Source organism: Podarcis raffonei, chromosome 3 (genome assembly GCF_027172205.1).
Source record: "Podarcis raffonei isolate rPodRaf1 chromosome 3, rPodRaf1.pri, whole genome shotgun sequence".
NCBI classification, from domain to species: domain Eukaryota; kingdom Metazoa; phylum Chordata; class Lepidosauria; order Squamata; family Lacertidae; genus Podarcis; species Podarcis raffonei.
The window spans coordinates 82,070,678-82,097,864 of NC_070604.1; the positions used below are offsets into that span (position 1 = coordinate 82,070,678).

At 40.7% G+C, this 27,187-nt stretch overlaps 1 protein-coding gene across 8 annotated transcripts in view; it reads right to left on the reverse strand.

The window, feature by feature from the left end:
- Window positions 1–878: 878 nt before the first annotated feature.
- SMYD3 (SET and MYND domain containing 3) overlaps window positions 879–27,187 on the reverse strand; it is a 349,559-nt gene continuing 323,250 nt past the window's right edge. For 5 of the 8 annotated variants that reach the window (XM_053382715.1, XM_053382714.1, XM_053382712.1 and 2 more), the window contains 2 exons: window positions 19,009–19,117; window positions 14,626–15,140 (listed from right to left, as the gene is read on the reverse strand). In XM_053382715.1, the coding sequence (XP_053238690.1) occupies window positions 15,039–15,140; window positions 19,009–19,117 (211 nt within the window). In that variant the 3' untranslated portion in view covers window positions 14,626–15,038. Of the gene's footprint in view, window positions 2,654–14,625; window positions 15,141–19,008; window positions 19,118–27,187 lie in introns of those variants that run through there. The other 3 variants (XR_008329628.1, XM_053382716.1, XM_053382718.1) reach the window with 3 other exon arrangements.

The following is a 27,187-nucleotide window of genomic DNA, read 5'->3' on the forward strand; positions in this document are numbered from 1 at the left end:
TTTGAGCCCCCATGCAGGCCTTCTCTAATTGGCAGAGGACTGAAGGAAAGCAGGTGAGCTAAATTAGCTCACAAAATATTTCCCTGATCTATGTTGAGGGAAAGAGCTGTACCACAGACATTTTGGCATCAAGGCATGGAACAGTGATGTGCCTATGGCAAATGGCATATATGATGAAAGACACATGCAAGCAACATCTAAAATGGTTATTGTTGATCATAAGCAACATGTAAAACATTAAGCAAACTCTCATTAAATGGTAACTCGCTACCACAGATGTCAGCGGGCAAAGCAGTGGCCCATATGCTCTGGTGACTGCACTTGGCGATCATACGCTACAGAGCCCAGAGAAGCCTTGGCTGTGATTCTTTGGCTCATTCAACAATTTCCTCACTAATTTTTAGCTAATAACTTCCACCTTGCATGAAGGTTGGAAAATAATAGCTGAGCACCCATGATGCTTCATAGAATTTTTCCTCTGCTCTAGCTAATAGTCAAGAAATGAGAGCAACCAATTTTTTTCTAAACTATTTCCAGATGAAAGTTTTTAGTTTATTTTATTGGAGCATCTGCCTCTGGCCAACTAAGCAGATGTGGCATGTTTCTCAAATTTCTGTTGTCAGACTATCCAAACTTGGCCACAAATTTGCCAGTGGAGTTGATATGAACTTCTTTTACATACCATCTTGAGAATACCTTTTGCTACTGAATTCCTGGTACTCAGATTCAAGCATTAACTTCCAGCCGGCTTGATCAAGGTGGTCCAAGATGTTCCTGTTGCAGGAAAAATCCATGGTAGGTTATTTGAGCCCAAGTAACACCCATTCAAACTGACCTTTCAACATCTCCCAAGGATGGAGGAGAGGATGCATTTTGTAAAACTTTGAGTGGCCCTACTCAACTCTGGAGCATACTTTATAATAAAATGATGGTAATAAAAGTGGTGCTTAAAGCAGTTTCAGCTATATCTATATGACATATACTCTCTATATGAATTTAGCCACCTTATATATTGTATAATATGCGTGTGAATGGGTATCTGAATAAAACACTCACTCGCCTAAAGATTTTATGTACACATAGATACTACTTTTTCTAAATTTCAGCTCCTTCCCCAATTTCCCTAGCTGAAACTGCTATCTGACATCCATCACCTATTTGACGTATGAAGGACATAATTTATTTGTAAACTCAGGATGTTCTTGCTTTATAGAATTGCTTGTACTTTATAATTTATTTAACCATCATGATTGGAAATGCTTATCTAAGTGCTATGCATTGAAGTGTACATTTGCTGAATCCATTTCATTCTGTCTGTGGCTATGTCCTTTTCCATAGTAACCGTGGTATAATAAAGTCACGTAAGGTTGGAGAGAGACCCCTGCTAGGGGGAATCACTTCTACTGAGTCAGTCACAAGAAGTTCCACAAGAAGACAGATCTACACACTAATCGTCTGCTATATCACCTAGGCTCCATTACAGGGGTGGGGGACTTCTTCCAGACCCAGAGACACATTCCCATCTGGGCAACCTTCCAGGGGGTCAGCCACATGCCAGCAATGGGTGGGGCCAGAGACAAAAGTGGCCAAAGAGACAAATGTAAATGTTACCTTTGTACATGCTAGCTTCCATGCAAATGTACCCACCATTCCTTGATCCAGGCAACCAAGAGGCATTGTCGAGGTTCAAAGACCCATTCCAGTCAAGCAAGATCACTCAAGGAGGGCTGGCAAGGGTTGGCCTAGAGAGAGGGGATGTGGCCTGAGAAGAGTCCTGGCAGCCAGACAGAGTGGTCTGGGGGGCAGCACTTGACCCCAGAGCCTCTGAGGTTCCTCACCTCCGCTTTGCTGGAAAAAGAACCAACAGGGGGGGGGGTGGACCCAGACAGCAGTAGGACAAGAATGGAAAAGTAACCGAGAAACACACACAAAATGGAAACTGATTGAATGAATATGTCAAGCCTTTTGCCATTAAAATGTAAAGTTCACTGTTTGCTGGTTTAAAAAAAGAATCTCTTACCTTTTGTGGTATATGAGGTGTGAAACATATTGTCAAAGATATGATGTTTAAAAGATATCAAAATATAGTGGCATTAAATGTTTACTTTTATCTTACCAATTCTTGTGCTTCCCTGGAAGTCTTCCTTCAGTGAAAACACTTGGTTCCTTCCCACAGGTTTCTGGAGCAGGTTTTTGCCGGCGAATAATGCAGTATTACAAAGTTACTTTAGGAAATGTGCACATGAGAGCCAGCACTGCCTTAAATATCCAATAGAAATTGGATTCTTGCTGATTCCACCACAGGCTGGCTAATTAAATGATTCCCCAAGGAAGTAAGAGTCAAGTAATAGACATTTTAAGGGATTAAAAGATTTTACCAGTAAGGTTACTATTTACTACAAGATCACAGGTTGATACCACTGTGGGGATCTAAACAAAAGATTGCTGGGAAGGACTAAGATGATGACCAAATCTACATTTCCTCCCATCCTCAGCTATGTATATTGGTAAGGCCAAAACACTCAGATTTGGCCTCATAAAAAGCAATCCAGTCACCTGGTGTTCCACAAGCAAAGCCGCATCAAGAAACACTCTCTCTGCTTTTAACATTGTGCTACTGGACCACAGCTTCACACATCCACCAATCAGTCTCCTGCCAAAAAAATGAGGGAAGGAGAAAAGTGATCACATCAGTTCTAGAAAACTCATTTCCAGTAGTGCCTCAATTAGCACTTCATCTCCCAACTTTTCATTAATGAAAACAGGCACACCCTCGGGTGTTTATAGCACCCCCAGAAACACAAGGATCACTGCCTGCAAGCCTTGCCATGTACAGTATTAAACATTGCTCACATTATATACTCAAATACATCCAGACTTCCAGCCTGCTCAATACATGGTAGTGATGGAGTTGAACACTTAATTTCCCTTCCACTGCAATTCCAGCTGCAGAATGGGAGACCCATGATTAAGACTGCTAACTCAACAGGCTAACACCTGAGCAAGAAAACATTTAATCCCAAGCACACAATGTTTTAATACATACGTTTAAAACTGCATGTTGACTAGCACTGATGCTAAAGTCTGAAAAATGAGGAACAATGTCAAGGGTAGGAGGAGAGAGAGAAGAGACAAAAACAATTCTCAACAGCCTGGTGACAGCTGTAGTCAATCAATCAATTTCTTACAGTCAATGACCAGTATTAACAGCTGTAGCCACTTTTCCTGTTTCATTGGCTAAGATTATATACTTTGGAAAATAGCACAACCAGGAAAATAGCAAAGCAGAATAGCAACAGTATTTCTGTACTGGCTATCCCACCACCCTGTCACCAAATGTTTTTGTTTTTTTTTCAAGATCAGATCAGCAGCAAACACCCCTAACAGGTAATAATTTATTATTTATTAAATGTGTATACTGCCCTTCATTCAAAGATCACAGGGAAGTGCACAACGTAAAAATACAAAATGAGAACACAAAACACATTGGAAAAAACAAAAACAAACCAATAACCCTCCACTCCTAATAAAGAACAAGTGTATGCCATGCCTTGTGTTGGGCGACTTTTGCTGCCCTAAGAGAGGACAGCTTGGATTGAGGCCAAGGCTGCATCTTTGGGCCTCAGCAGCCTAAGCCGCTTGCCTTCCAAAGGTTATCTGTGAAGCCACCAGCTAAATAAAAATTAAAATTCTGGCGTTTGCAGTGAAATTTGTTGGAAGGCACCTAATCCTTGGAATTTTCAGTGCTCATTTGATCTCTGTTTAGGGCTGTGAGCGGAAACAATAACAACCCCCAAAAGGCAGTGGCTAATCCCATTCTGTTTGCAATTCAAAACACTTTCCAGTGTGATTTATTTACAATGAAATATGCACCAATGTGAGTGGGACCAATGTGATTTACAGAACATGTTCAGTAACAAAATCTATCAAAGATTAAATTAAAATCCCAGCCTAGCAAGCAAGTCTTTTGCCTCTAGGCCTAGAGTAATGTACATAGGCAAAATATTGATTTTGCATAGAGCTTTATTTTGACTGATGCAACTCGGAATTGTTATTGCCATACGGAAAAGAGTTGATGAGGTTTTTTTCCAGCCAAGTTCAGTTGGGCCACAACAGCATTCATGCTCCTGTATCACCAGCACTTCCAGACACAGCGAACACAAGGACATTTGTCAGTGCTGGGAATGGGCTAAGAGACACTCTGAAAAGTTGTAGATGCCTATCTTGTTAGTACAGTTTCTTTGTGTGGCAGGTAAAGAAGCAAGAATGTCTCATCTTCCCTACCTGGTGATGCCACTTACAACTCTCATACTTCTGTGGTTAATAAAGATGATTAAAAATATGTGCTTTTAATCATCCTTATTAAGAATGCTTTTAATACTCCTCTGCCCTGTTAAAAGCATAACACCTAATTAATACATCGATGGATTTTTATGTTCCATTTTTACAGCTGTATTTCTGACTCTCGGTAATCCTATGTTCAGCTTCAGATCTCTTTCTTTCCGATTCCTACTTCATCTGATGCTTGTTATTATTCAAGTGGCAGACTTTGTACTTCATACTATTAAAATAACATTTCAGATGCCTGCACAAGCACAGCTGTCTATCCACTTCCTAATCCCAAACTGTGATAAGCAGAAAGAGTAAGGGGGAGAGGAAAAGAAGATTCACATTCCTGATCAGCCATTAAGTCTGCTGGGTGACCTTTGGGCCAGTGACAATCTCTCAGCCTAACCTACCTCATTGTATTTTTGATAGGATAATATGGGAGAAAACCCTGCACATTGTCCTAACATTTTTGGAGGAGGTACAAAAAAGTAGTAAGCAGAACTAGCATTTGTAGCCATCACCACTTGGGAGGACCGTAAAAATATGATGAATCTCATTGTAAGTAAGTCTCTCTACTGCACAACATGGTGTTTGCTGCCACAAAAGAATCCTGTTGTTTTGGTTGGGTTTCTGTTTTGTAAATGGGGACAGAGATTTCACTCTATCTACAGCTAATAAGAAGTTATAGGAGTTCCACCCGCCCAGATGTGAGATGTGTAGTGATTGTTGAAAAGACTAAGGCCTCAAAAATCTGGATGCTTCAAAAATTTGTGATGCTGTTGATTTAACGAGGCTCTTTGCAGGTGTGATGAAACATGGACAATTAGTAGCTAACATCGGGATCTTCTATGAAGCTGTCCTGGCTTACAGAGAATCATATCATCAGGTGTTCTCGTCACTGATTGACTTGGCTTCATTTTAAGCTCACATGTGAAATCCTGGGTGTGGTACTTTTTTATTTTTTAAACTATCTTAAAGTATTAGAATGCCTCAAAAGAGATGACGTTAAGGACCATTTCTCAATTCACTCCCCTCCATGTTCTTGAGTTGCAGACTTGCCATAAAGGGCAAAACGAATAAATATTCATAATAAGTGCAAAATGGTATGAAAGGCAATTTTAGATTGTCTCTACATTTTGCCATAAATTCTTGACTAATTCTCACATAAAAGGCTTTAGAAAAAAAGGGGGAAGGGGACAATCACATTCTATCTCTTCTTTAGAATGACCTTTTAAATATTATTATTTATTGGTTCTTTTTGCCACTGATTATTCAGAAATGAATCTTCCGGCTTTCCAATGGCGAGGCATGATGAATTACTTGCTCTGGCAGTTGTTAACAGAACAGTATTAATCCTCCAGGAATGCCAATTTTCTATCATGCTGTTTTTTTCTTATAGCTATAGAAAATACGTACAGAATGGGCTTTTGCAGTACCTCATTTTAACATCTGTAAAAGGAGATAAAGGAGGGCACACAGGCATGAGGTATATCAGCAAATCTAGCTCTGTGATAATTCACTCATTTATTATTACATTTACTTTCTCTCCAAATAGCCCAAGTTGGAATGTTTTCCTCCTGCTCCTTTTATCCTCACAACAACCCTGTGAGGTAGGTGTGGCTAGGAAAATGATTGCTCCAATGATACCCAGAGAGCTCTTAAATGGGGCGATCACCCATGCCACCTCAAAACAATGGCAACAGTGAGCAGGGGGCAGCAAAGGACGCTCTCAAGGGTGCCACTGCACACACAAGAGCTACACTGGCAACCCCAACTCTATGTATATGTACATTTAAGAAGTCTCAATCTCATTAAGAGCTACTGGGAATTGGTTAGGTGGTCTAGATACATAGGATTGTGCAGAGTCTAATTCCCAAGACTGAATTCTTCATTTTCTTTGGAGAACGAATCTCTACGGTCCCTATTTAAAACCTCTCAAAATAATTATAGGTAAAGAATTATAGCGTCCAGGGCCATTGCAAAAACAAATATGTTGATTTTGTTCTAAGAAGCGACCAGTAGGCAAATATTAAGGTTGTGTGACATGATATTATATAGGTCCCAGCTGGGCTCACTCATTCAGAGACACAATTTGTGAACCAGCATCTCCCTGTGGACAGTTCAGCAGTCATTAGCTTGGTTCCTGTGATTCTTGCAGCACTTTGCCAAGGCGATGGCACAGAAGTCGTCTCATCTCTGAACTTCTGATAATCAGGAAAATCAGGAAATTCAATTCAGTTCACATTTAAAAGCAAACTTTTTTTTTCATTTTCCAAAGCCATTTGTGAACACAGCTATCCTTTGAAATTCACTTATTCAAACTTTGCAATGCAGTTCTTCAGCCGATCACCGTGCACAAAAATGCACATACTAGTGATAAGCGTGCATATAAATGCATATACTACTGAAAATAACACACTAAAATACATTATATGTTTTGCATCAATGTGTACAATATGCAAAATTGCACACAAAAATGGGTAGTAGGAGAAATTTGCACATTTTATGAGATTTTTTTAAAAAAGCAAACAAACCAGAAACTGATGTAGAAATGTGGAAATGTGGAAAACTGAACTGAACACTGGGAAAATGAGACACTGCAGGAACGGAAAGTGACATATTCACCCATCCTACTGAGAACAGAACTTATTTTTCCTTTGCCAAAAAAGCGGGGGGGCGGACCACTCATGTTTTGATCCTAATATACAGGGCAAAACCTGGAGGCCCTTAGAAGTTTACCCAACCCCACTAAAATTGATTAGGTTTTAGTGTGTTTATTTATTTATTGCCTGACCACCTTATGGAACACAGTTGCCCCTCCCTCCGAGGCAATATGCACAATTTAATAAAAAGACAACAAACCACAATAATTATACAATCAAAAGTACATTACAACCCATTCAACAGTAGGAATTAACACATCAAACAGGAAAAGTGGGGGAATGAATGTCTTTTTTTTTTTCATTTTCCCATCTTGAAATCTTCAGAAAACTTGAAGACACTCATATTTCATGGGGGACAGCATTCCAGAAGTGTGGACCCAGAAGTAATGTCTTTGGTGTAGCAGTCAACATAATATCTTGCATTGATAGAGCAGAGAACAGGATCTCAGTGGCACATTCACTAAAGAGCAGAATGTGCTAGCAGCTTCAAAGATTTACAACTCTGAATGATTTGAACTGAAGGGCATGTGAATTTCCCTGGTTCTGTGGCTTTCCATGGCTTTCCCTACCTTTTGCCTTTTAAGAAGAAATAAAGATGCAGCAGTCACTGAGAGAGTGAATGTGATCTTATTTTATGAGCACAGATGACCCACCCGTGGACATTCTACTGTGGTAAAGGAAGCAACATAAATGATATTATACAACAAAGTCAGAAAATCGCCTCTTGTTAGATGGTCTTACTCCTGACAAGCAGCAGCAGAGCCTCCTGCCCGCAGTCTAGGCTGCCACTCTCCAATCTTCCAACAAATCAATTTTGCTGACTTTTTTACTCCCTCGGCTGCCACTGATATCGTCTGTGATGAATTTAAGGGAAGCTGTCAGATCAAATGCAACAGAAAATGTAGTTTCTGTGAAACTTCGGTGTGAGGAGCAAAAAAAGTGTTACCGTTTTAAACAGAGACGGATCCTTCAGCAAATTGTGTATCATGTGAGAAGACAGAAATTGGCCTGTAGGTAGAATTAGCATTATCATACATTGCACTGAATTTGGTTCTGTTGTAATGTAGAAATTATACTGAACTGAAATTTCAGGTTTTATCATTTATATCTCTGGGCTGCATGTTATGAATTTGATTTATTATCCCAAGCACAATATATGCATTTTTATTTATAATTCTAACTCTAATAATAATAATATTAATAATAATAGTAGTAATAATAATAATAATAATAATTACTAATAGAAGTTATTGAGGTGGCTTGTGACACATTGCAAATACAGTAAAACAGATAAGAGTACAAATTGCTATTTAACTAGTCAACACAAAGTTACTATTTAAATCTCATTGAGCTTTATAACTGGCTGGTTTTGTTTTTCCAGCATCACCCACACTGTGTGTAAAGAACAGTGAGAGAAACAAAGTCCCCTCTGCCTTTGCTGCTCTCTGTCTCTCTTCAACATTTACCCTGCAGAAATTAAATTGTCCAACAAATAACTCTCAAACTAAAATAAATGTCTGTTTCATTTATTGCTCCTGCCGAGAGGAAACACAAATAATGAAATAAACTGTAATCAATGAAAGGGAGTACTTTCCATTTCTATACAAAAGATGTGAAACTTTGACAGCCTCCACGTCAAATGTTAAGTGTACATCCTGGGAGTACCAATGTTTGTTTAGTCTGTTTGCGAAATGGACAAATGTATCCTTTTCCTCACCAGGTCTAGTGGTTTAGCAGTTGGCCTCCATGTAACAAATAATTGTGTCCCTCATTAAACTGAATATCTCCAAAATGCATGGTATATCTCAATCCAGCATCTTCCCCTTTGGATTATTTGGGAACCAGATTCAAAATTAAAATTTGTTGTGCATTCATTTAGTCACCATACTTTCTCTCTAAGAATAAGAACTCTGGAATGACAACGTAGAAGGTTTAATATATTTAATGTGCTACATTACTGAGGCAGGCATTCCAGATTTATTCATCAAAAACTGCAATCCTTTATCTACTCAGAGGGGCTTATTTCTGAGTACACTTATTGAGGATTGCACAGTAAGAGATTTACAGCCCAAGTTAGGAAATTTTTGAAGAAATGTAATTAGCAGTACAGTCGTACCTTGGCTCCCGAACACCTTGCAAGTTGAACATTTTGGCTCCTGAAGACCGCAACCCCAGAAGTGAGTGTTCCGGTTTGCAAACGTTCTTTGGAACCTGAATGTCCGACGGGGCTTCCATGGCTTCCAGTTGGCTGCAGGAGCTTCCTGCAGCCAATCAGAAGCCGTGCTTTGGTTTCCAAACATTTTGGAAATCGAAAGGACTTCTGGAATGGATTCCGTTCAACTTCCAAGGTACGACTGTACTTTTGGTGAAGCTCCCACTCAGAAGGTTTCCAGAAAATAATTATCAAAGGGTTTACCTTTGTTATATGTGAGCACCTTACGCACACAGTGGGTGTGGGTGTAAAAAAGATGAGGTGATGGTAGTTCCATATTGATTAATGTGCTGTGACTACCAGCAAAAGATGGCTGCCTTCAGTAGAGGGGAAAAAGAGGTTAAAGAGTTGCCAGTACTCCACTCTGGTAAGGACTACAGTGGTGCCTCGCAAGACGAAATTAATTCGTTCCGCGAGTCTTTTCGTCTTGCGATGTTTTTCGTCTTGCGAAGCACAGTCAGTTGCAACTGCACCTCTTCAAGCGGTTTTAAGAAAAAGGAAACAAACTTGCAAGACGTTTTCGTCTTGCGAAGCAAGCCCATAGGGGAAATCGTCTTGCGAAGCAACTCAAAAAACGAAAAACTCTTTCGTCTTGCGAGTTTTTCGTCTTCCGAGGCATTCGTCTTGCGAGGTACCACTGTATCACAATAAAGGCACTGCTTACACATATAGCGTACTAGATCTCCAAAAATTTCAGGTACATATGTGCCCACCAGAGGTAGGAATTATAGCATGCCTTTGGGATATTCGTATAGTGATTTTCAGGCTTATCCTTTCAGCAGGGAGTCACACCTACTATCTGGAGACAGCAGCACCACTAAATGGTAGAATGAGCTGCCCATCTCTTTAAAACTTTGCAACAGCAGTAACACTGCTAAGAGCCAAACTAGAAATGCCACTGTGTGGATACAATTAACATGGCGCCACAAAAAAATGAAAATAGCAGCTGTGAGGGCAGAAGCAGGACCATGGGGACAGGTTTAACAGAGGCTTCCCACCACTGCAAATAGCAGCTGCTGGGACAATTTTTGTTTAGACTATGGTGAAAAGAAACTCCCTTTACTGGACTTCCGGTTGGCGCCAGCGATTAATGGCGGGTTCCCTCTGAGCTCCGGAGGGAACTGGCTCCGCGAAGCTTGGGTCTGGCCGCTGCGGCGAAGCGGACACCCAAAGAAATCACAGGCGGTGAAGCCTGTGAACACGGAGACTCGGCGGGCTCCATTTGCGCCCCCCCGACTGCAAAGGAGCCTTTTTAAAGGCTTCTGAACGGAGCGGGGGTGAGTGGCGCGGAGCTGAGAGTCGTCTACCCTCTTCGCGGGGTGAAGCCGCAAGCCATTATCGGAGAGCGCCGATTCCTTTCTGGACAATTGGAACTGAAAGCAACTACCCGTGAGTAGGAGCAAGAAGCCAATTTTTTTAAAAAAAGACTTAAATTTGGTACCGAAACGGGAGAAGTATAAACAGGAAGTCTGCTTCTCCCGGCTTGTAGATAGAGTAAAGCAAAGAGATTGTAAAGCAGTAACTTTGAAAGATACTTTTTTAAAGATTTTAAATCCATCACCAAAAAAGGAGTATCCCCCTCCTCTTAGCAGGCGTGGAGGGGCGAGTTTGGAGCATTAATTTCCTGCAAAGACAGTGTGAAGTAAAGTTTTATCTGCTGCCTCTAAAATCTGGGAACGGACTGCGTTTGACAGCTGTCAAAGTGCTAATGGCAAAGAATATTGATACTCTGTGAAAGGATACAATTGCTTCTAGAACGGATTTGGACTTAAAAGTAACTTTTGGTTGAAATTGTGTATATTTATAGGGACAAAATGGACTGTTTCAAGAAGTGGCAGAAAGACATTTCTAAATTTGTCTGGCAGGGCAAGAAGCCTAGAATAAAATTTAAGATATTAACTGATGTAAAGGAAAGAGGTGGATTTGCCCTGCCAGACTTCAAACTTTATTATGAATCAGCAGCATTCTGCTGGCTGAAAGACTGGCTGCTTCTTGAGAATACAGACATTTTGGATCTAGAAGGTTTTAACAATGTATTTGGGTGGCATGCATATTTGTGGTACGACAAGGTTAAAGCACACAAAGCTTTCAAAAACCATACTGTCAGGAGAGCACTGTTTAATGTTTGGATTAGATATAAGGATTTATTGGAAAATAAAACTCCAAGGTGGTTGTCACCAATGGAGGCTAAGGCTCAGAAAAAACTTAACATGGAAGCCAAATGGCCAAAATACTGGGAAATTTTGGAACAAGAAGGGGACAGACTGAAATTGCAGAGTTTTGAGAAACTGAAAGATAAAGTGCGAGATTGGCTTCATTATTATCAGATAATGGAGGCTTATAATTCGGATAAGAAAGTTGGTTTCCAGGTGGAAAAATCTAAATTGGAAACAGAATTGTTAGAATCCAAAACTAAGACTTTGTCAAAAATGTATAACTTGCTGCTGAAATGGAATACCCAGGATGAGACGGTGAAATCTGTAATGATTAAATGGGCACAAGACGTTGGACACAATATTATGTTTGCTGACTGGGAACAGTTGTGGACCACCGGGATTAAATTTACGGCATGTAATGCCTTAAGAGAGATTATGAAAATGATATACAGGTGGTACATGACCCCAGTCAAGCTTGCAAAAATCTATCATTTGCCCGATAATAAATGTTGGAAATGTAAGGAAAATGAAGGTACATTCTTTCACCTTTGGTGGACGTGCCCTAGGATTAAGGCTTTCTGGGAAATGATATATAATGAATTGAAAAAGGTATTTAAATATACCTTCTTGAAGAAACCAGAGGCCTTTCTCTTGGGTATGGCCGGCCAAGTGGTGCCAAAGAAGGACAGAACTTTTTTCATGTATGCTACAACAGCAGCAAGAATACTCATCGCAAAGTATTGGAAGACGCAAGATTTACCCACTCTGGAAGAATGGCAGATGAAACTGATTGACTGTATGGGATTGGCAGAAAAGACGAGCAGAATCCGTGACCAGGGAGAAGAGTCGGCAGAAGAAGATTGGAAAAAATTTAAGGACTACTTACAGAAATATTGTAAAATTAAGGAATGCTGAATGATGTTGGATTGAAATTGAGTGGTTTCTAGCTGTAATGATATAAAGGAACATGGATGAAAAAAAGGGTTTGGATAGAAAATAAGGTGATATTATAAGCTGTAATGCTTTAAGCTAAGGATTTGCTGAACAAATAATCTGAAATGGAATACAAGAAGGGGAGGTATGAGGAGGTCAGAGAAATTTGTTATTGAAAAGTATGGTTTATGAACTATATGTTTGTTTTTAATCTCTTTGTTTGTTTTTTGTTTGTATAAAAAATTGGAAATTTTAATAAATATCTTTTTTTTAAAAAAAAAAAAGAAACTCCCTTTACTGGCTCACACATGGTCCTAAGCCTATTAAGTGTCCCCCCCGCCCACATATTTTACGAACACTTGTTTGATCCTTAATGCCTGGATCTGGCCTCCCCCCTGAACATTTTCCCTTTCTTAACCAGCCATTAAAACAACAACATCATCATCAACAACAACAACAGTAGTTCTCCTTGGATTATTGCACTACTTGGGTGGCTGACATGACTCAACCTTTCCCGAAATTTCAATTTGTCAAGTGCACAATGCTACACTCACCATAACTTGCTCAAAACACTTGAGGGGAGATGAGTCTCCAGCGTTTGCATTCATGAGATGAGGCTGTAAAGCATGCCTGGAGTGTTCATTTTCTCAGAAATGTATTCTCGCCAAATGGTGTCAAGTTATTGTTGTGAAGAAGCTGACTAGAGATTAATAAAATGACAGTCATGGATGGGAAGGAAGCAGTAAACTGTCCTGGTGGAGGAGGGGAACAGGGACAAGCGCTAAAGGAAGCCCTGTATAAGGAAGTTTTAAAAGTTTGATGTTTTATTGTGTTTTTAATATTCTGTTGGGAGCAGCCCAGGGTGACTGGGGCAACCCAGTCAGATGGTTGGCATATAAATACTATTATTATTATTATTATTATTATTATTATTATTATTATTATTAGGTGAAGCTTTCAAAACATGTAAATGGTTTCTGTTTAAATTTCTCATAGAAATATTTGGCTTTGTTAACATCCACTTAAGGCTTAAAAAATTAAGGGCAACTGTACTGGCTAAAATGTCTTGCTCAGTGGCAATTTCTTACTCTTCCAATGCATTATTGTTGGTAACATAGAAAGCGGCCTATGCTAAGTCAGACCATTGGTCCACCTCGCTCAGCATTGCTCACACCATCTGGCTGCAGCTCTCCAGGGCTTCAGACAGGGATTTCTCCCAGCCCTACTTGGAGATGCCAGGATTTGAACCTGGCACCTTCTGCATGCAAAGCAGATGCTCTGCTGCTGAGCTATAGCCCTTCCTCATACGAAATATGAGGGGAAGCTGAAAGACTTTCCCAAGAACGTAGCAAACTGGGGTAACAAATACAGTGGTACCTCAGGTTACATACGCTTCAGCTTACATACGCTTCAGGTTACAGACTCCGCTAACCCAGAAATAATACCTTGGGTTAAGAACTTTGTTTCAGGATGAGAACAGAAATTGGGCTCCGGCGGCACAGTGGCAGCAGGAGGCCCCATTAGCTAAAGTGGTGCTTCAGGTTAAGAACAGTTTCAGGTTAAGAACAGACCTCTGGAACAAATTAAGTACTTAACCCGAGGTACCACTGTAGCTGCTATCAGAAACAACATGCTGTATTTATATTATTTAGCCCAACACCCAGGAGACCTACTGCCAGTCAGATTGCTAGATTGACTAACAGTCTGAATTGGAATAAGGCATTTCCTTGTTTCTTGGTTGCAAAGGAAGATATGAATGCATGCAGATTAAAAAAAATAAAATGGTAAGAACTGGTAACCACTTTTCCAAATGCTGGGTACATGAAATCACATTCCTGGGCATCAGTACAAGGCTAAGCACAGTGTTTGAATGACAAAAAGGCTGGCATTTTAATCCTATGCATGTTAAGACAGAAGAAAATCTAATTATGTTCAGTTGAGTTTACTCACTAGTAATCAGTGTGTATATGATTTCCTTCCTTCCTATGAAACCTACCTCATCCCTCTTGAACCCAACAAAGGTAGAGAACTACCCCAAGACATGCACCAATCAAGCTCAGATGATATTAAGTCTGTATAACTCAAAGGAATCAGTATGGAGGAGCTGAATCGATTTACAGCTTTAGAAGAACAGATTCAACATGCATAAGCAAATTCCACAGTTAACAAATTAATGGTACTTAATGGTGGATATTCTAGGCAAACTAAAACTGGAAAGGATGTAAAACAAATTCATCCACAGGATCATTCCATGTCTCAGAATGACAGCATGTGAAAGGAAAAAAAGTGATTCAATGCAGGAGAGAAAGCAGCAATAAAAATGGAATTCAAATACTTTGGATATAAGATTTTATTTTTGTTTAATATTGGTTACCATGACATATAAAGAGTACCTTAGCTACCATGATAAATGAAGAAAATCATTTCCATAAATTATGATTTTCTACGTCATTAATAGTATATTATACTTTTACCAAGAACTGTCCAAGTTTCTTTGTCAACACGTTGTTTTGCAGACAGCATACTTCTGGTGGAAATATCAAGAAACTGGTGTGAAAGGTCCCTTGAAGAATTAGCAGAAGAAACAATATACAGGTTACACACCAAAACAACTGGAACCTTTTCCTAACTGTTCTCTGATTAATGAGATCTTGACAGCTACATAGGTTGTGTAGGGAGATATTTTCTTTCTCCCATGTCTGCTCTCCATTCCCCTTCTGCACAGTAGTGAGTTACAGGTCTTCTTCATTCTAATGGCAGGCCAGCCTCACAGTCTTCCTTGAGCATCATCAAGTCTTGCACTAGGCTGTGTTCTGTCCCATGGGTCACTTTCATGATATCATAAGCCTGAAAAGACAGACAGGTAATCCATCATTCTTTATTGCATGCCTCTCAACTGCTCTGGCTGGAAAGTTCTGCTTTTTCTTTTAATTTTTCTTTTCTTTTGCGCATTTGCAACACTCTTCATCTGCAGATGTCCAAAAAGGAATACAGACACAGGTGGCCACACTAGAGGAGATTTGCCACGTTATCAGCAGCTACTCAGTGCAGGATGACAGGATGACACCAACAGGCCTTTAGAGCGGAGTCATGAAGATTTAGGAGCTGTGGAGAACATGGCCTTGGCACCTTCCATAAGCAGGTCCTGCTTCCAGAGAAGCTCATTTGCGAAGACAGCAGGGGCACCACAAAGTGCAAAGGAACTGAAGGAAAACAAAAATCTAAACCGATAGCAAGAGTAGCCCAAATCATGCGCTGATCTGCATGCAATGCTGCCCAAGGAACTGACTGCGGGAGCTGGAGCTATGCACCTGGTTTGGGCTATGTGTATGGGTTGATCAGAAAATGCATGCACACTAACCATGCAATCCTAACCATGTCTACTCAGAAGTAAGTCATATTGAATTTAGTGGGGCTTACTCCCAGGAAAAAGGAGTTTGGATTGCAGCCTAAGCTAAATATTACAATGTGTGCATACAGAAGTCATTACACAAAAGCTGTTTCCTCCACAGGATAAAACAATCATAGCGACTGTTGAGCACCGTAGGACCAGTGGCTTCTCTCATGATTTAAGGAATTGGTTTTATTATTATTATTATTATTTATTACTATTCTGTGCACACAAATACGAGACAGGCCACGGTATCAGAAGCCACACAGTTGTCTTACCCAAGAATATAAAGCCTCATTAGATAATTGGTATGAATGTGTCTCTGAATGCAAATAAAAGCCCAGCACATTCATTTGTGTCTAATTTGCATTGGGATTGGACAGGGTACCTAACATCAGCGTATGTAACAGTATGCAAATATGCTGCCGCACCGCTCAGTCATGATGAAAGGAGGAAGCAAACTCCATCATGCTGATGCTCTACAAAGCAAAAGGACAGAGTATTGAGGAAATCATTTCTGTTTCTCCTTTGTCCCTTGATTAAAATGAATGCCTGTTAGAGGCAGCAAAGGAAGGACAAACGCCTAGAAAGCCATACTCATTTTACTTTAATCACACATGCAGTTAATAATGCACAGGGCAAGCTGGAAAGAACCAGTTCAAATGACATATAGTCAGAAAGAGTTCAGCATCACTCTGGAGCAGAAGGGCTTTTTGCTCATGTTCCTTTGAGCTTTTCCCAGCAGGGGATTGATACAGATGGAATATATATTTCGGCTGACAAGTTGATATATTATTATAATCACTCAGAACCAACCTTCCTGTATCACGGGGTATAGTGGCAGCAGACTAGATCCCTTTCCATGTGCAGGGAGGTTATATGCGACTGCAGTCTCTGACATCTCCCAGCTGCAGTCTGAAACAGTGCAGCTCAGGAAGGACTATGCCATTTCTCTTGTGCACTATTTAAATAACGAGCCGGTTTCAATTAACTGGACCCGGAAGTCGAAGCCTATGCAAGGAAGTCTGCTAGCGCAATGGGGGTTCCCCACTCCCCCCCCCCGAAAATGGCTTGGGAGAGGGTCGGGAGAATCTCCAAAACAGTGCAAGGAGGGAGGAGAGGCCTGGTCAGTGCCTAGATAAGAGGTGACCTGCAACTCTGTAAGGACACGGTCTTGAGTTCAACTGGATCAGTGATGTAGTACAGAACTGAACACCATAAAATCCAACAACAATTCAAGTTCTAACCATTATCATGCATAAGTATTGCACCGGTTCAACTGAATTTCAGAATCCTCATTTGATCTAAGTCCTTAGCGAAGAAAGTCACACTAGTACTTAGGATACATTTACAAGTTTAAAAAGGTACAATTAGTGAAGTACAGTAAGCAAGGCAACTGTCAGAATGCTATACTGTGTATTCACAAATATGTGCTATGTACCTTATGGTTACCAGATTTTTTTCAATGAATCCAGGGACACTTTTTTTTTTTTTGAAGCTGAGTAGCAACAAGGTGGAGATGGTGAGGCAAAAGACCCTGGGCCCAAGCACGCATGTATAAAGGTGCAAAGCCCTTCTTTCACACCTTGTGAAACATAAATGCGCAGAGTTTTTTTAAAAACTGGGCAATGGCGCGCCACGCGCCCGTGACTCCCGAGCCTTCCCTGATCTCCTTCCCCCTTCCCCCTTTGTTCTGACAGATCAGGGGAGGCTCGGGAGTCACGGGTGGGCGGCCATTGCCCAGGAGGGGCCAGCCTGTTAGCGCAGTTGGCTCTGGCTGGCTTCAGGAGAAGCTCCTGAAGCCAGCCAGAGCCAACTGCGCTAGCAGGCTGGCTCCGGGCTGCTGAGGCTGCCGCTGCCACGTTTCCCAGGGACAGATTTGCAAATCTGGGGACTGTCCCCGGGAACCGGGGATGTCTGGTAACACTTTGTGACTTGCACTTTGTGACTCTATCACAAGCTCATGACGAGAAACTCCAAATAAGGCAGCTGCTGGCTGAATTAAGCATAGGAATAGCAAGCAATTGAGCTCATGTGGAATAGCACACTATTACCGTAACAGAATGTGTGGAGGGTGTGTGTGTGTGTGTGTGTGTGTGTGTGTGTGTGTGTAAAGCTGTAATATTTTCCCCTAGGTGCTGTAAATATTCTTATTTGGGCTACCTTTAAAGCTCAGGATTAAGGTGATAATTTTAATTCACTATATTGTATTAATATATAGGAAGGTATTTTGTTCAATGGGGATAACAGAGTGTTGCTACTTCTTAGAATGAGGTGGGTCACAGATTTAACAAATATGAAGTGATCACAATGCAAGAATGCACATACCATGTCCACAAAGCAGAAGTACTAAATGTTCCACTCCAAATATAATGAACATTTGTGCATTTGAGACAGATTTTCATCCTGAATCAGCCAGCAAACTATTAACAATTCTAAAAGGAAGTCTGTTAAGGTTTCTTCTTACTTTTTAAAAAATCAAATATCATAACATCCCCCACTAAAAAAAAAAATTATCCTAAAATCCATTTTGCACTTGATTCAATTAGAATCCCTCTGGCAAATTGACAATATAAAATGCAGTACAGCCACCGCTGTCTTCCACTCACAGTGACTTTTAAAAGACATTGTTAATTAAAAACTTGCAGAATTCACGGGGCATTTGCTTTCCAACTCAGACTGCCAGCTGAAAATCAGGTGTTATTGTCAATGGCAGCATTTGAACATGATGTTTGTCAAAAATCAAATTTTAGACGTGAACTGCTACTGACACCAGCCTACGAATTTAAGATTTTGGTCCCCCTCTGCCGTTTTTATGTTAAAATCCTAATCTAAAAGTTTCAGATCGATATAGTACCCCTTCCTTGTCTAGGATTACCGACACATAGATGTGTTTTCACCTACTCCTTAGTCTGTATTCCCCACGCAGCTAGGCAGAACATAATCAATATTTTAAAGGGAGCATGAGAAGCAGACTAAGGCACTGAAATACTCTTTCATTCGTCCATCTTAATAGCTGCTTGCCACTCAAGGTTAGGGGTGATTAATGATACCCCCCAGCTACTGAACAGTAATTACCAATAACTGATATTAAAGGAAGTCACCCCTGGAAACTAGGTAAGTAGCAATGACCCATCACCTCACTGCGCAGCTATTGCCTACGGTACCAGTGTGGATAAAAGGAAATGCGGAGGTGGGGTGGGTGGAAAACGACTGGTGGTTAATATTTCAGCAGCGGGGGTGAGCTGGGAGGGTGAGGAAAATGGCAGCAGTTAGAGAGCGAAGGAAAGAGGAAAGGGTAGAAGCAGAGCGAGCAAAACTAACCTCCTTCAAGGTTTCCAGGGCCTGAGGAAACAAGTCGTGACTGCACTGGAGTTTGGCCACTCTCATCATCTGGACGGCCCTCAAAGGATGGAAGCCAGAATAATAAACCCTAGAAGCATGGAAGGGAGAAAAATCATCATAGCATCTTTGTCAGCTCTCACCTTCACAGTTCCTGCCTCAGTGGAGAGCTATTAGGGTGGGCCTGCAAAGCCATTGTGAATGTTAATAAGGTATTCAGAGAAAATTAGCTACACGGCGAAGAAGTGTGGAATACTGAGGGGAATTAACAAATTATTATTTTTCCTGTCCCTGCAGAATGACTTTTACATTATCCTGTTAGAAAGTGACAGGGGTGGGAGCAATTTGCACACCTCAGTTCGGCAGCACAATAGCTCTCTCTATGCTTCGTGTTAAACAAAGAGGCTTTCTATCACAGCAGTGCTGAGACAGTTTCAATTCCATGGGAGGTTTTTCAATGTGGAGACAGGGTCTGTATTCCGAATCTTCACAGAGCCTGGGGGAAGAGTCCATGTGGGACAGCAGGATGCAGAATACACAACAGTGAAACGTATTCACAACGTCAATTCTGAGGGCTTCCATTTCCCTAGCCACACAATAAAATACAATATGTGTCTGCAAAAATGGCCAAGGGGCTTGCAATACCTAAAATGCCCAGCACAAGCAAATTGATCCTCAAAAACATAGTGGCTAAGAATGTCAGGTCAAATCCTTCCTCAGCCACAAACTCAGTAATTGGCTCCAGAAAATATACTATTTCTTGGGGGCATTAATACCGGCCAACCTTACAGGAGCATTGTGAGGATTCCTGAAATAATGAACACTGTAAAGATAATAGACATCTAGTCAACAATTGTAGTAGCAGCTACAGTGTTGGTGTGAAATAGCCACCTTTATTCATTTTCTGGATACTTCTCAACACATGTTTAGAAAGCAGCAACTGAAAAAGCCATTTTATATAGACCTACATGCCTGTCAGAATCTCTTGACTATGGAATTTCATTCTACGGCAACGTTCCAAAACAAACCTGAGCACCTTTTGCTTTACTAGCATACAGGATGGATCTATCCTGAAAACAGTTTATGCTTTCTTTCCCACTAATCTGATGGGACCGGTACTCCCTATTAACTGCACTGCCATTATTCCTGATTTACATTCACACACAGAGATGAAGACAGAGTTAGGCTGCTTGTTTGTAGCACAAGGAACACATGTAATGCCCTGGTGTCACTAATTACTTGCAATATTATGTACTGGAAATGTCAGTGTTTTAAAGGCAATCACTCTGCAGCTGCAAGATTTATACAGTGGTGTAAACTATTCAGGATCAGGGTCGTTCAGCAAAGGAAAACAACCCATTTGATCAAACATTTATCAATTCTTGCTGGCAGTTCTTCATGCTATTTACAAAAATAATCTTGTAGTGTGGCTACGGCAGCAGGAAGAAACTTAGATACAAACCCCAAATGGCGCAAGGGCTTTTCTTTCTTTTTTTTCCTTTGGGGGTGTGCTAATTTTGAAAATTATATATCTCAAAGAAACAAACACATAACGTAATACAAAACAAAAATAACATAGGATCAGCACAGCCATCTGCATATTATTTATTTATTGAAATTATGCACCAGCCTTCTTCCCCAAGGAGCCCATGATAGCAAAAAGTTGAATAAGCAAGAGGATATGTTGGAAAATATAGGGAGGTGAGCTGGGTTAGATAGTTAAAGGGGAAACTATCATTTTGCTTTGTAAGAGATCAGCATGTTGTTGGCTTGAAAGCAGCTGCTTTTTCCACTGGCTCCTAAAAGAAGAAACAGGTGTATTGGTCTGGCACCTGTATGCATGCATCATTGTTATCAATAAACAAAATAAAATCTTGCCAGTTTGTGCAGAATGAGTCTGTAGTTTTATTATCTCTCAGAGTTCTTAGATAGCATGTTAATTTTTACATTATGGCAAAGCTCCAGAACTTTTCATACCATAGTTAGATGAATAGTCCAGCTGTGTCTTTCCAGCACAGGGTGATAATAAACTATGGTCCAACCAGAATGTGCCATATTAAGTCACTGGAGGGAGCACCCCATTTCCCCACAAGAAACCGCACCAACCTTTTTCTATGAAACTAAATAGTAACCATTTGCAAATGGCCCAGGGGTTGATCTACCTTTTCGTTTAAGTACTCACCATGAGGTGGTTTCCCCTCTATATTTACTAGTAAAAATGCTCCAATGAGTGAAACACGTGCAACATGGTAAGATCATGTCAACAGCTTTTTCAGAGATCCTTGCTTTCTAGCTTTTGCATGGTGTGATACTTGGCAATTTTATCATACGGGAGACCTCTTGGCACTTTGGGCTGGTCTGCACATGTGTGGCCATCACTTGGCAACTGCAACATTAAGTACTGACTTGCATGTGCCAGTGACCCACCATAGAGCAATCACTGCATACACAAATTGTATACCATCTTGTGGGCCCACTGGATGGAAAGGTAGGGGGGGTGGTTAATGAACGAACAAAATTACTCTGCAGTAGATTCAGTTCACATATTCAGTCACAAATCCTAAAGTGTTGAGGAACCAAGTAATAACACATCAAGAAATTTAAAGAGATAAAGTATCTGCTTTGCATACAGAAGGTTCCAGGTTCAATCACTGGCATTGCCAGGTAGAACTGGGAAAGAACCCAGTCTAGAATCTTGTAGCCGGTCAGTGGAGGCAACACTGACTTAGATGGACCAATGGTCTGACTCAGTGTATGGCAGCTTCCTATGTTTCTAAATGTATATGAACTAGCCTTTTATACTGAGGTGCAAAGCAGACTGTCCTGTCACTGCGCCACGTGTTCACTGACTGTGAACAGGACTGTACCCTGCCTGCCCTTCGCTCCAGCTTCCATCAGCCACAGCCAACATGGCCAGTTGTCATGGATAATAAGATGTGGTCCAACAAGGCCCGGAGGTCCCCCATTTCTGTACACCCCCATTCAATATCTCAATTCCATTAGCATTCCAATGCCTCAAAGAAACAGAAAGGCTGACTGAGTGAACTGCCCTCCAGCTGCCTGAGCAAAAAGGCACCAGAGCTAAAGGGGCTGTTGGAAGAAATGTGGGGAAGAGGAAGAAATCAGCACAGAACTGTGGACTCTTTCACTAGCAGTGGGGATTGGCCCTTTGCCCACTTTTGCCTGGCCACTACCTCCAATGGGTTACTACCACCGAGGCAGTAAATTCACCCTGTAGAGTCCCCTTTTACTCCCACAAGGGTTCCATTTAGACTTAATGGAATAACTGCATCCAATTCCTAAGGTAATCAGAGTTTGTGAAGATTTAGGATTATGGTACATGATACCAGAGGAAGCAGTAAGTAATTAAGCAATGCCAGGCAGACAACCAAAACCACTCACAGCCATAAACTAAAGAGAGAGGAAATTTAAGAGGTGGAGGTAAAGGAAGCGAGCGTGAAACTGAGAGCACTGAGTGCATAAATATTTACAAAGCTATTTTATTGGGCTGATTTATGTACTGGTCTTATGCATGTGTTTAGTTGCTTTTCACAAGCTTTAAAGCTGACATATAAAATAGCTGTTTAGTATCATTTTCTGTAATAAATCTGTTAAATTATTGGAGCATCTTCTGTGTAAGCACATTTGCCGGACCACCTTCCTGAGGAAAAGTGTACAATGTAAATATTTTGGAAGATATTTGAGGGGAAATGTGCTAAGGTTTGGTTCCGTTTAACTTCATGTCTCCTATTGGAAACAGCAAACAAACCAGAAAATACTTTTAGCACCTCAATTAAGTCAACATACTAAATGAGTTACCAAGATAAGCTCCAGGAAGGCTAGAACCTCAATCCAGGAGGTGATTAAACCATTTAGAGGAGCACAAGCATGACTAGCGCCCGAGGACAATTGAGTAAGGAACCAATTCTATTAAGGGTTCCTGTCACCAACCAAAGTCCAACCACCATCCTGGTTCTCACTTGGCACAGGGCCTAGCTAGGCTGCCATCTCTAATTCTTTGGATCTCATGCCAAGGGAAAATGTACCCATAACCTTACCAACTTGTGACTATACAAGGTTCTTTACATTTGTAGACATGTCGGTTCAGAAGCTGCATGCACTAGGCTTGAACCTTAAGCAAGGTAAGAACGCCATGTGGATATGTAAAAAGGTAAATACGCTGCTCGTCAGTTAAGTAACTTCCTTCTCATTGATGCTACCCAGAACCATATCCTGTGCAAAATAAAACCATTCAATGCGAGCAAATATTTGGTGGATCAGATAGGGTGGGGTCATTTATGTTAATGTTATTTAAATTTCTTTTACATTCTTCCTATGTCCATCTGAGCTCAGACATTATTGTTGTAGTTTACTATTGAGGTGGTAAGATGGGAAGATTCAGCCATTGCATTTTATGTGTCCTTCCATACCCATTCTGGTTTAATTTGAAATTAATCTTTACAGCCCTGATGTCTCCAGGCCTGAACTGTTTGCCAAGGGTTCGAGGCATCAGGCTCTTCCATGGCATCAGGTTAGTGAAATGAGCCCACAGCCCTGGAAACAGATGCACATGATGACAGCACCATCCAAGAATGCTGAGAATCATGGGGAATGTAGTTCCCATTGTTCTCAGTATTCCAGGGTGCTGCTGAGAATTGCAGTATTCTGGCAGGAGTTTTAAGAGAAAGCAGTTGCTATGTTTGACTTCCCCAACATTCGGCCTTCTGCTATCATTCGTAGTGCAATTTTCTTTTGAGCTAGGAAACCCAGTAAGCCCAGTTTAGCATTGTCTACATTGAGGCCAGTAACTCAACATATCGCAGAAAAATACATTTCACAGGCACTGGAGGGGGAAAGAATCTATATTTCCAAATTTTGTGGACATTATCATTTCTTTTTAAATGAAGAAACTGGATTGCATATTTGCCTTGATAATCTCTTGTGACAATCAAAATTACTAGCTGGTTTATTGCTCTGGGAAGAAACGGTTCATTTACTTGGTTTGAAATGCACCTGTCAATTTCATTTCCTTGGGCATCCTGTGTGTTTTCACATTATAAAAGGGTATAAAAATGAGAGGACTGGTGCTTTCTAGATATGTAACACAAGCTTTTAAAATCATACATCTGAGAGAACTTCTCTTTTCTTTGCTTTCCAAGTTTAGAGCTTTTTTATCCTCTCATGAGCTTAGATTAAAAGCTTAGTACAGAGCAAAGAAAATGACAAACATTTCCAATTCCTCACAATTTAAAATAGGTTAATTGATGTATGCTATTCTCCGTAAACCCATTTGCAAAGCAACATTTGTGCCTCCACCTTCAGCCTGATGGAATTTCAAACACACACGACTTGTAAGCCTTGTGAGTTTATAATGGAAGAAAATGCTTGTTAGAAGATTCCAGAGTCACCGAAGCTGCGAAGGTTTTGATACAGTCCATAATACTACACCTCACTAAAAGTTAAGAATACACAAAAGAAGTACGGTACACAGCAGGGTATTTCCTCACCCCCCATGCCCCCCATTATGGTGAAGAGTACCAGACTTCTGGAATAATTTTGAGTGGATGGAGTATAATAATGCCAAAATCAATTTAGAAAGAAGTAGATTCTGCTCCAGTTAATGGGATTATTCTTGGGAAATGATGTGGCAATTTTGTTCCTATTATCAATTTGTGTTCCACCCTAGAATAACATTCTTTCTCCTCTGACTGAGCCCTTGAGTCAGCTCATGGAATCTTCCTACCTGCTCTGTTTCAAACGTAGTTGATTGCACACACACCACCCCTCACAAACATAATGTTTTATCTGTCAATTTATCGGAAGCTGTTTGAAAAAATGACAAGTAAATTACATTAAGGTGAGGCACAAAGTAAGTAAGGGCAAGATGCCCATAGTTGCTGAATTACATGAAGGTCATGGTGGGTGGTTTTTTTTGATGATTTGTGTAACTAACCTTCTTGAAGGCTGCAGTAGCTATAGGGTTTCCAATTCCAAGTGCTGGTTTTAATCTATAAAGCCTTAAACTGCTCAGTGCCGCAATACCTCAAGGATCACCTCTTCCCATATGAGCTCTGTGATCATCACCATTTGCATATTTCCTCCAGAAGAGGTCTGGAGGGTGGCAACACAGACTTTTCTGCAGTGACTCCCTGTTTGTGAATGTTCTCCCCAGAGAGGTTCATCTGGCACCTTCATTATACTTCTTCACGCACCAGGCAAAAATGTTCTTCTTCAACTGGGTCTTTGGCTGATTAACGGTCTGTGTACAGTGGTACCTCAGGTTAAGTACTTACAGTGGTGCCTCACAAGACGAAAAAAATCCGTTCCGCGAGTCTCTTCGTCTAGCGGTTTTTTTGTCTTGCGAAGCAACCCTATTAGCGGCTTAGCGGATTAGCGCTATTAGCGGTTTAGCGGCTATTAAAGGCTTAGCGGCTTAGCGGCTAAAAGGCTATTAGTGGCTTAGAAAAAGGGGGTGTGTGAAAAAAATCGCAAGACTCGCAAGACGTTTTCGTCTTGCGAAGCAACCCCATAGGGAAATTCGTCTTGCGAAGCGCATCGAAAAACGGAAAACCCTTTCGTCTAGCGGGTTTTTCGTCTTGCGAGGCATTCGTCTTGCGGGGCACCACTGTAATTCGTTCCAGAGGTCCGTACTTAACCTGAAACTGTTCTTAACCTGAAGCACCACTTTAGCTAATGGGGCCTCCTGCTGCTGCCACGCCGCCGGAGCCCAATTTCTGTTCTCATCCTGAAGCAAAGTTCTTAATCTGAAGCACTATTTCTAGCTTAGTGGAGTGTGCAACCTGAAGCGTATGTAACCTGAAGCGTATGTAACCTGAGGTACCACTGTACTTTAACACGTGTTTGTGAAAGGAGGGGTTATTGGTTTATTTTGTTTTTGTTCTTGTCTTTATTAAGTACTTTGTTGTTTTATTCTGTATTTTATGCTGTGAACTGCCCTGAGATCTTCAGTTGAAGCGCAGTATACAAATTTAATAAAGCATCATAATCACCATGCAGGTCAAGGGATAGAGCCATGTTAAACTCATATATACTGCTTCAACACATTCTTATTAGAATACCAGATATAGCACATATTGCCATAAATATTATTGCCATTCTGGTTTCATAGGCTTAGGGAGAGTTCAACACAACAACTAATATTACAAGAGCAGATGGACACCAAGATGCGGACAGAAACTGTGGAATCTTACATGGTGGCAGACCAGGTCACACTACTGCCATGCTAGATCTACTTAAATAAGTCCACCAAACTCAATTACTTATGAGTAAACTTCTAGATTGGAGAATGCCAGTTTAAAATAGCATCTGATCCAGAGGGAAAGGCAAATTAAAAACAAAATAAAATAAAACAAGGAAGAAGTAAAGGTGAAAAAGATGTATGCTAGCTTACAGTGTGATTTTGTGACAATAACCTTGGCCTTCATTATCTTCTGACAGCAAATCAATGACCGGCTGCTGCTACAAGACGCCCATGTTGAACTCTTAAGTGGTTTGTATTCCTTCAAAGTGCAATTACAAGGCCAGCATTAGGCATAGACAGGGCGGACCCTTCTGAGCATGGTCCATGCACATAACCTTGGAAGGAAGCTTCTATGTAGCATTTCCCTTTGTTTCTTAAATGAGTGATTGACACAGCTAGACCCAAGATGCTGTGATCTGAGACACATACTGTCAGACACTAAATACAGACGGGATGGCAAGAGACTTTATCCCTCTGAACATAGTCTACAATGCAAAGCAAAAAGTGGATAAAATCAGCTGCAAAGGTACTTGAACTAGGATCAATTTGTACAGATTAGATTAAAACAACACACTGAACACTGGGGCACAATAGTTACCATTCCTAAATTCTTAGTGGTAGGAATGAGTTGTAGATACGGTTGCATTTCTCTTGTACATTCCAAAATAAAGCTATTGAGTCTGAATTCCTGCAGAATCATGGGTACAATGAAGCCAAAATATTACCCTGTGTTTGTTCTCTGCCAATTAACTCTGGAATACTTCTTATCTCTAGATCTTGAATGGACACTGAAATTTTATTTAAAAGGCAATTCCCATGCGCAGAGCAAATAATTTCCTTTCCAATAGAATTCTTCCTTGTTTGATCAGTCTGATAACCACAAATTTATTCATTAATCTT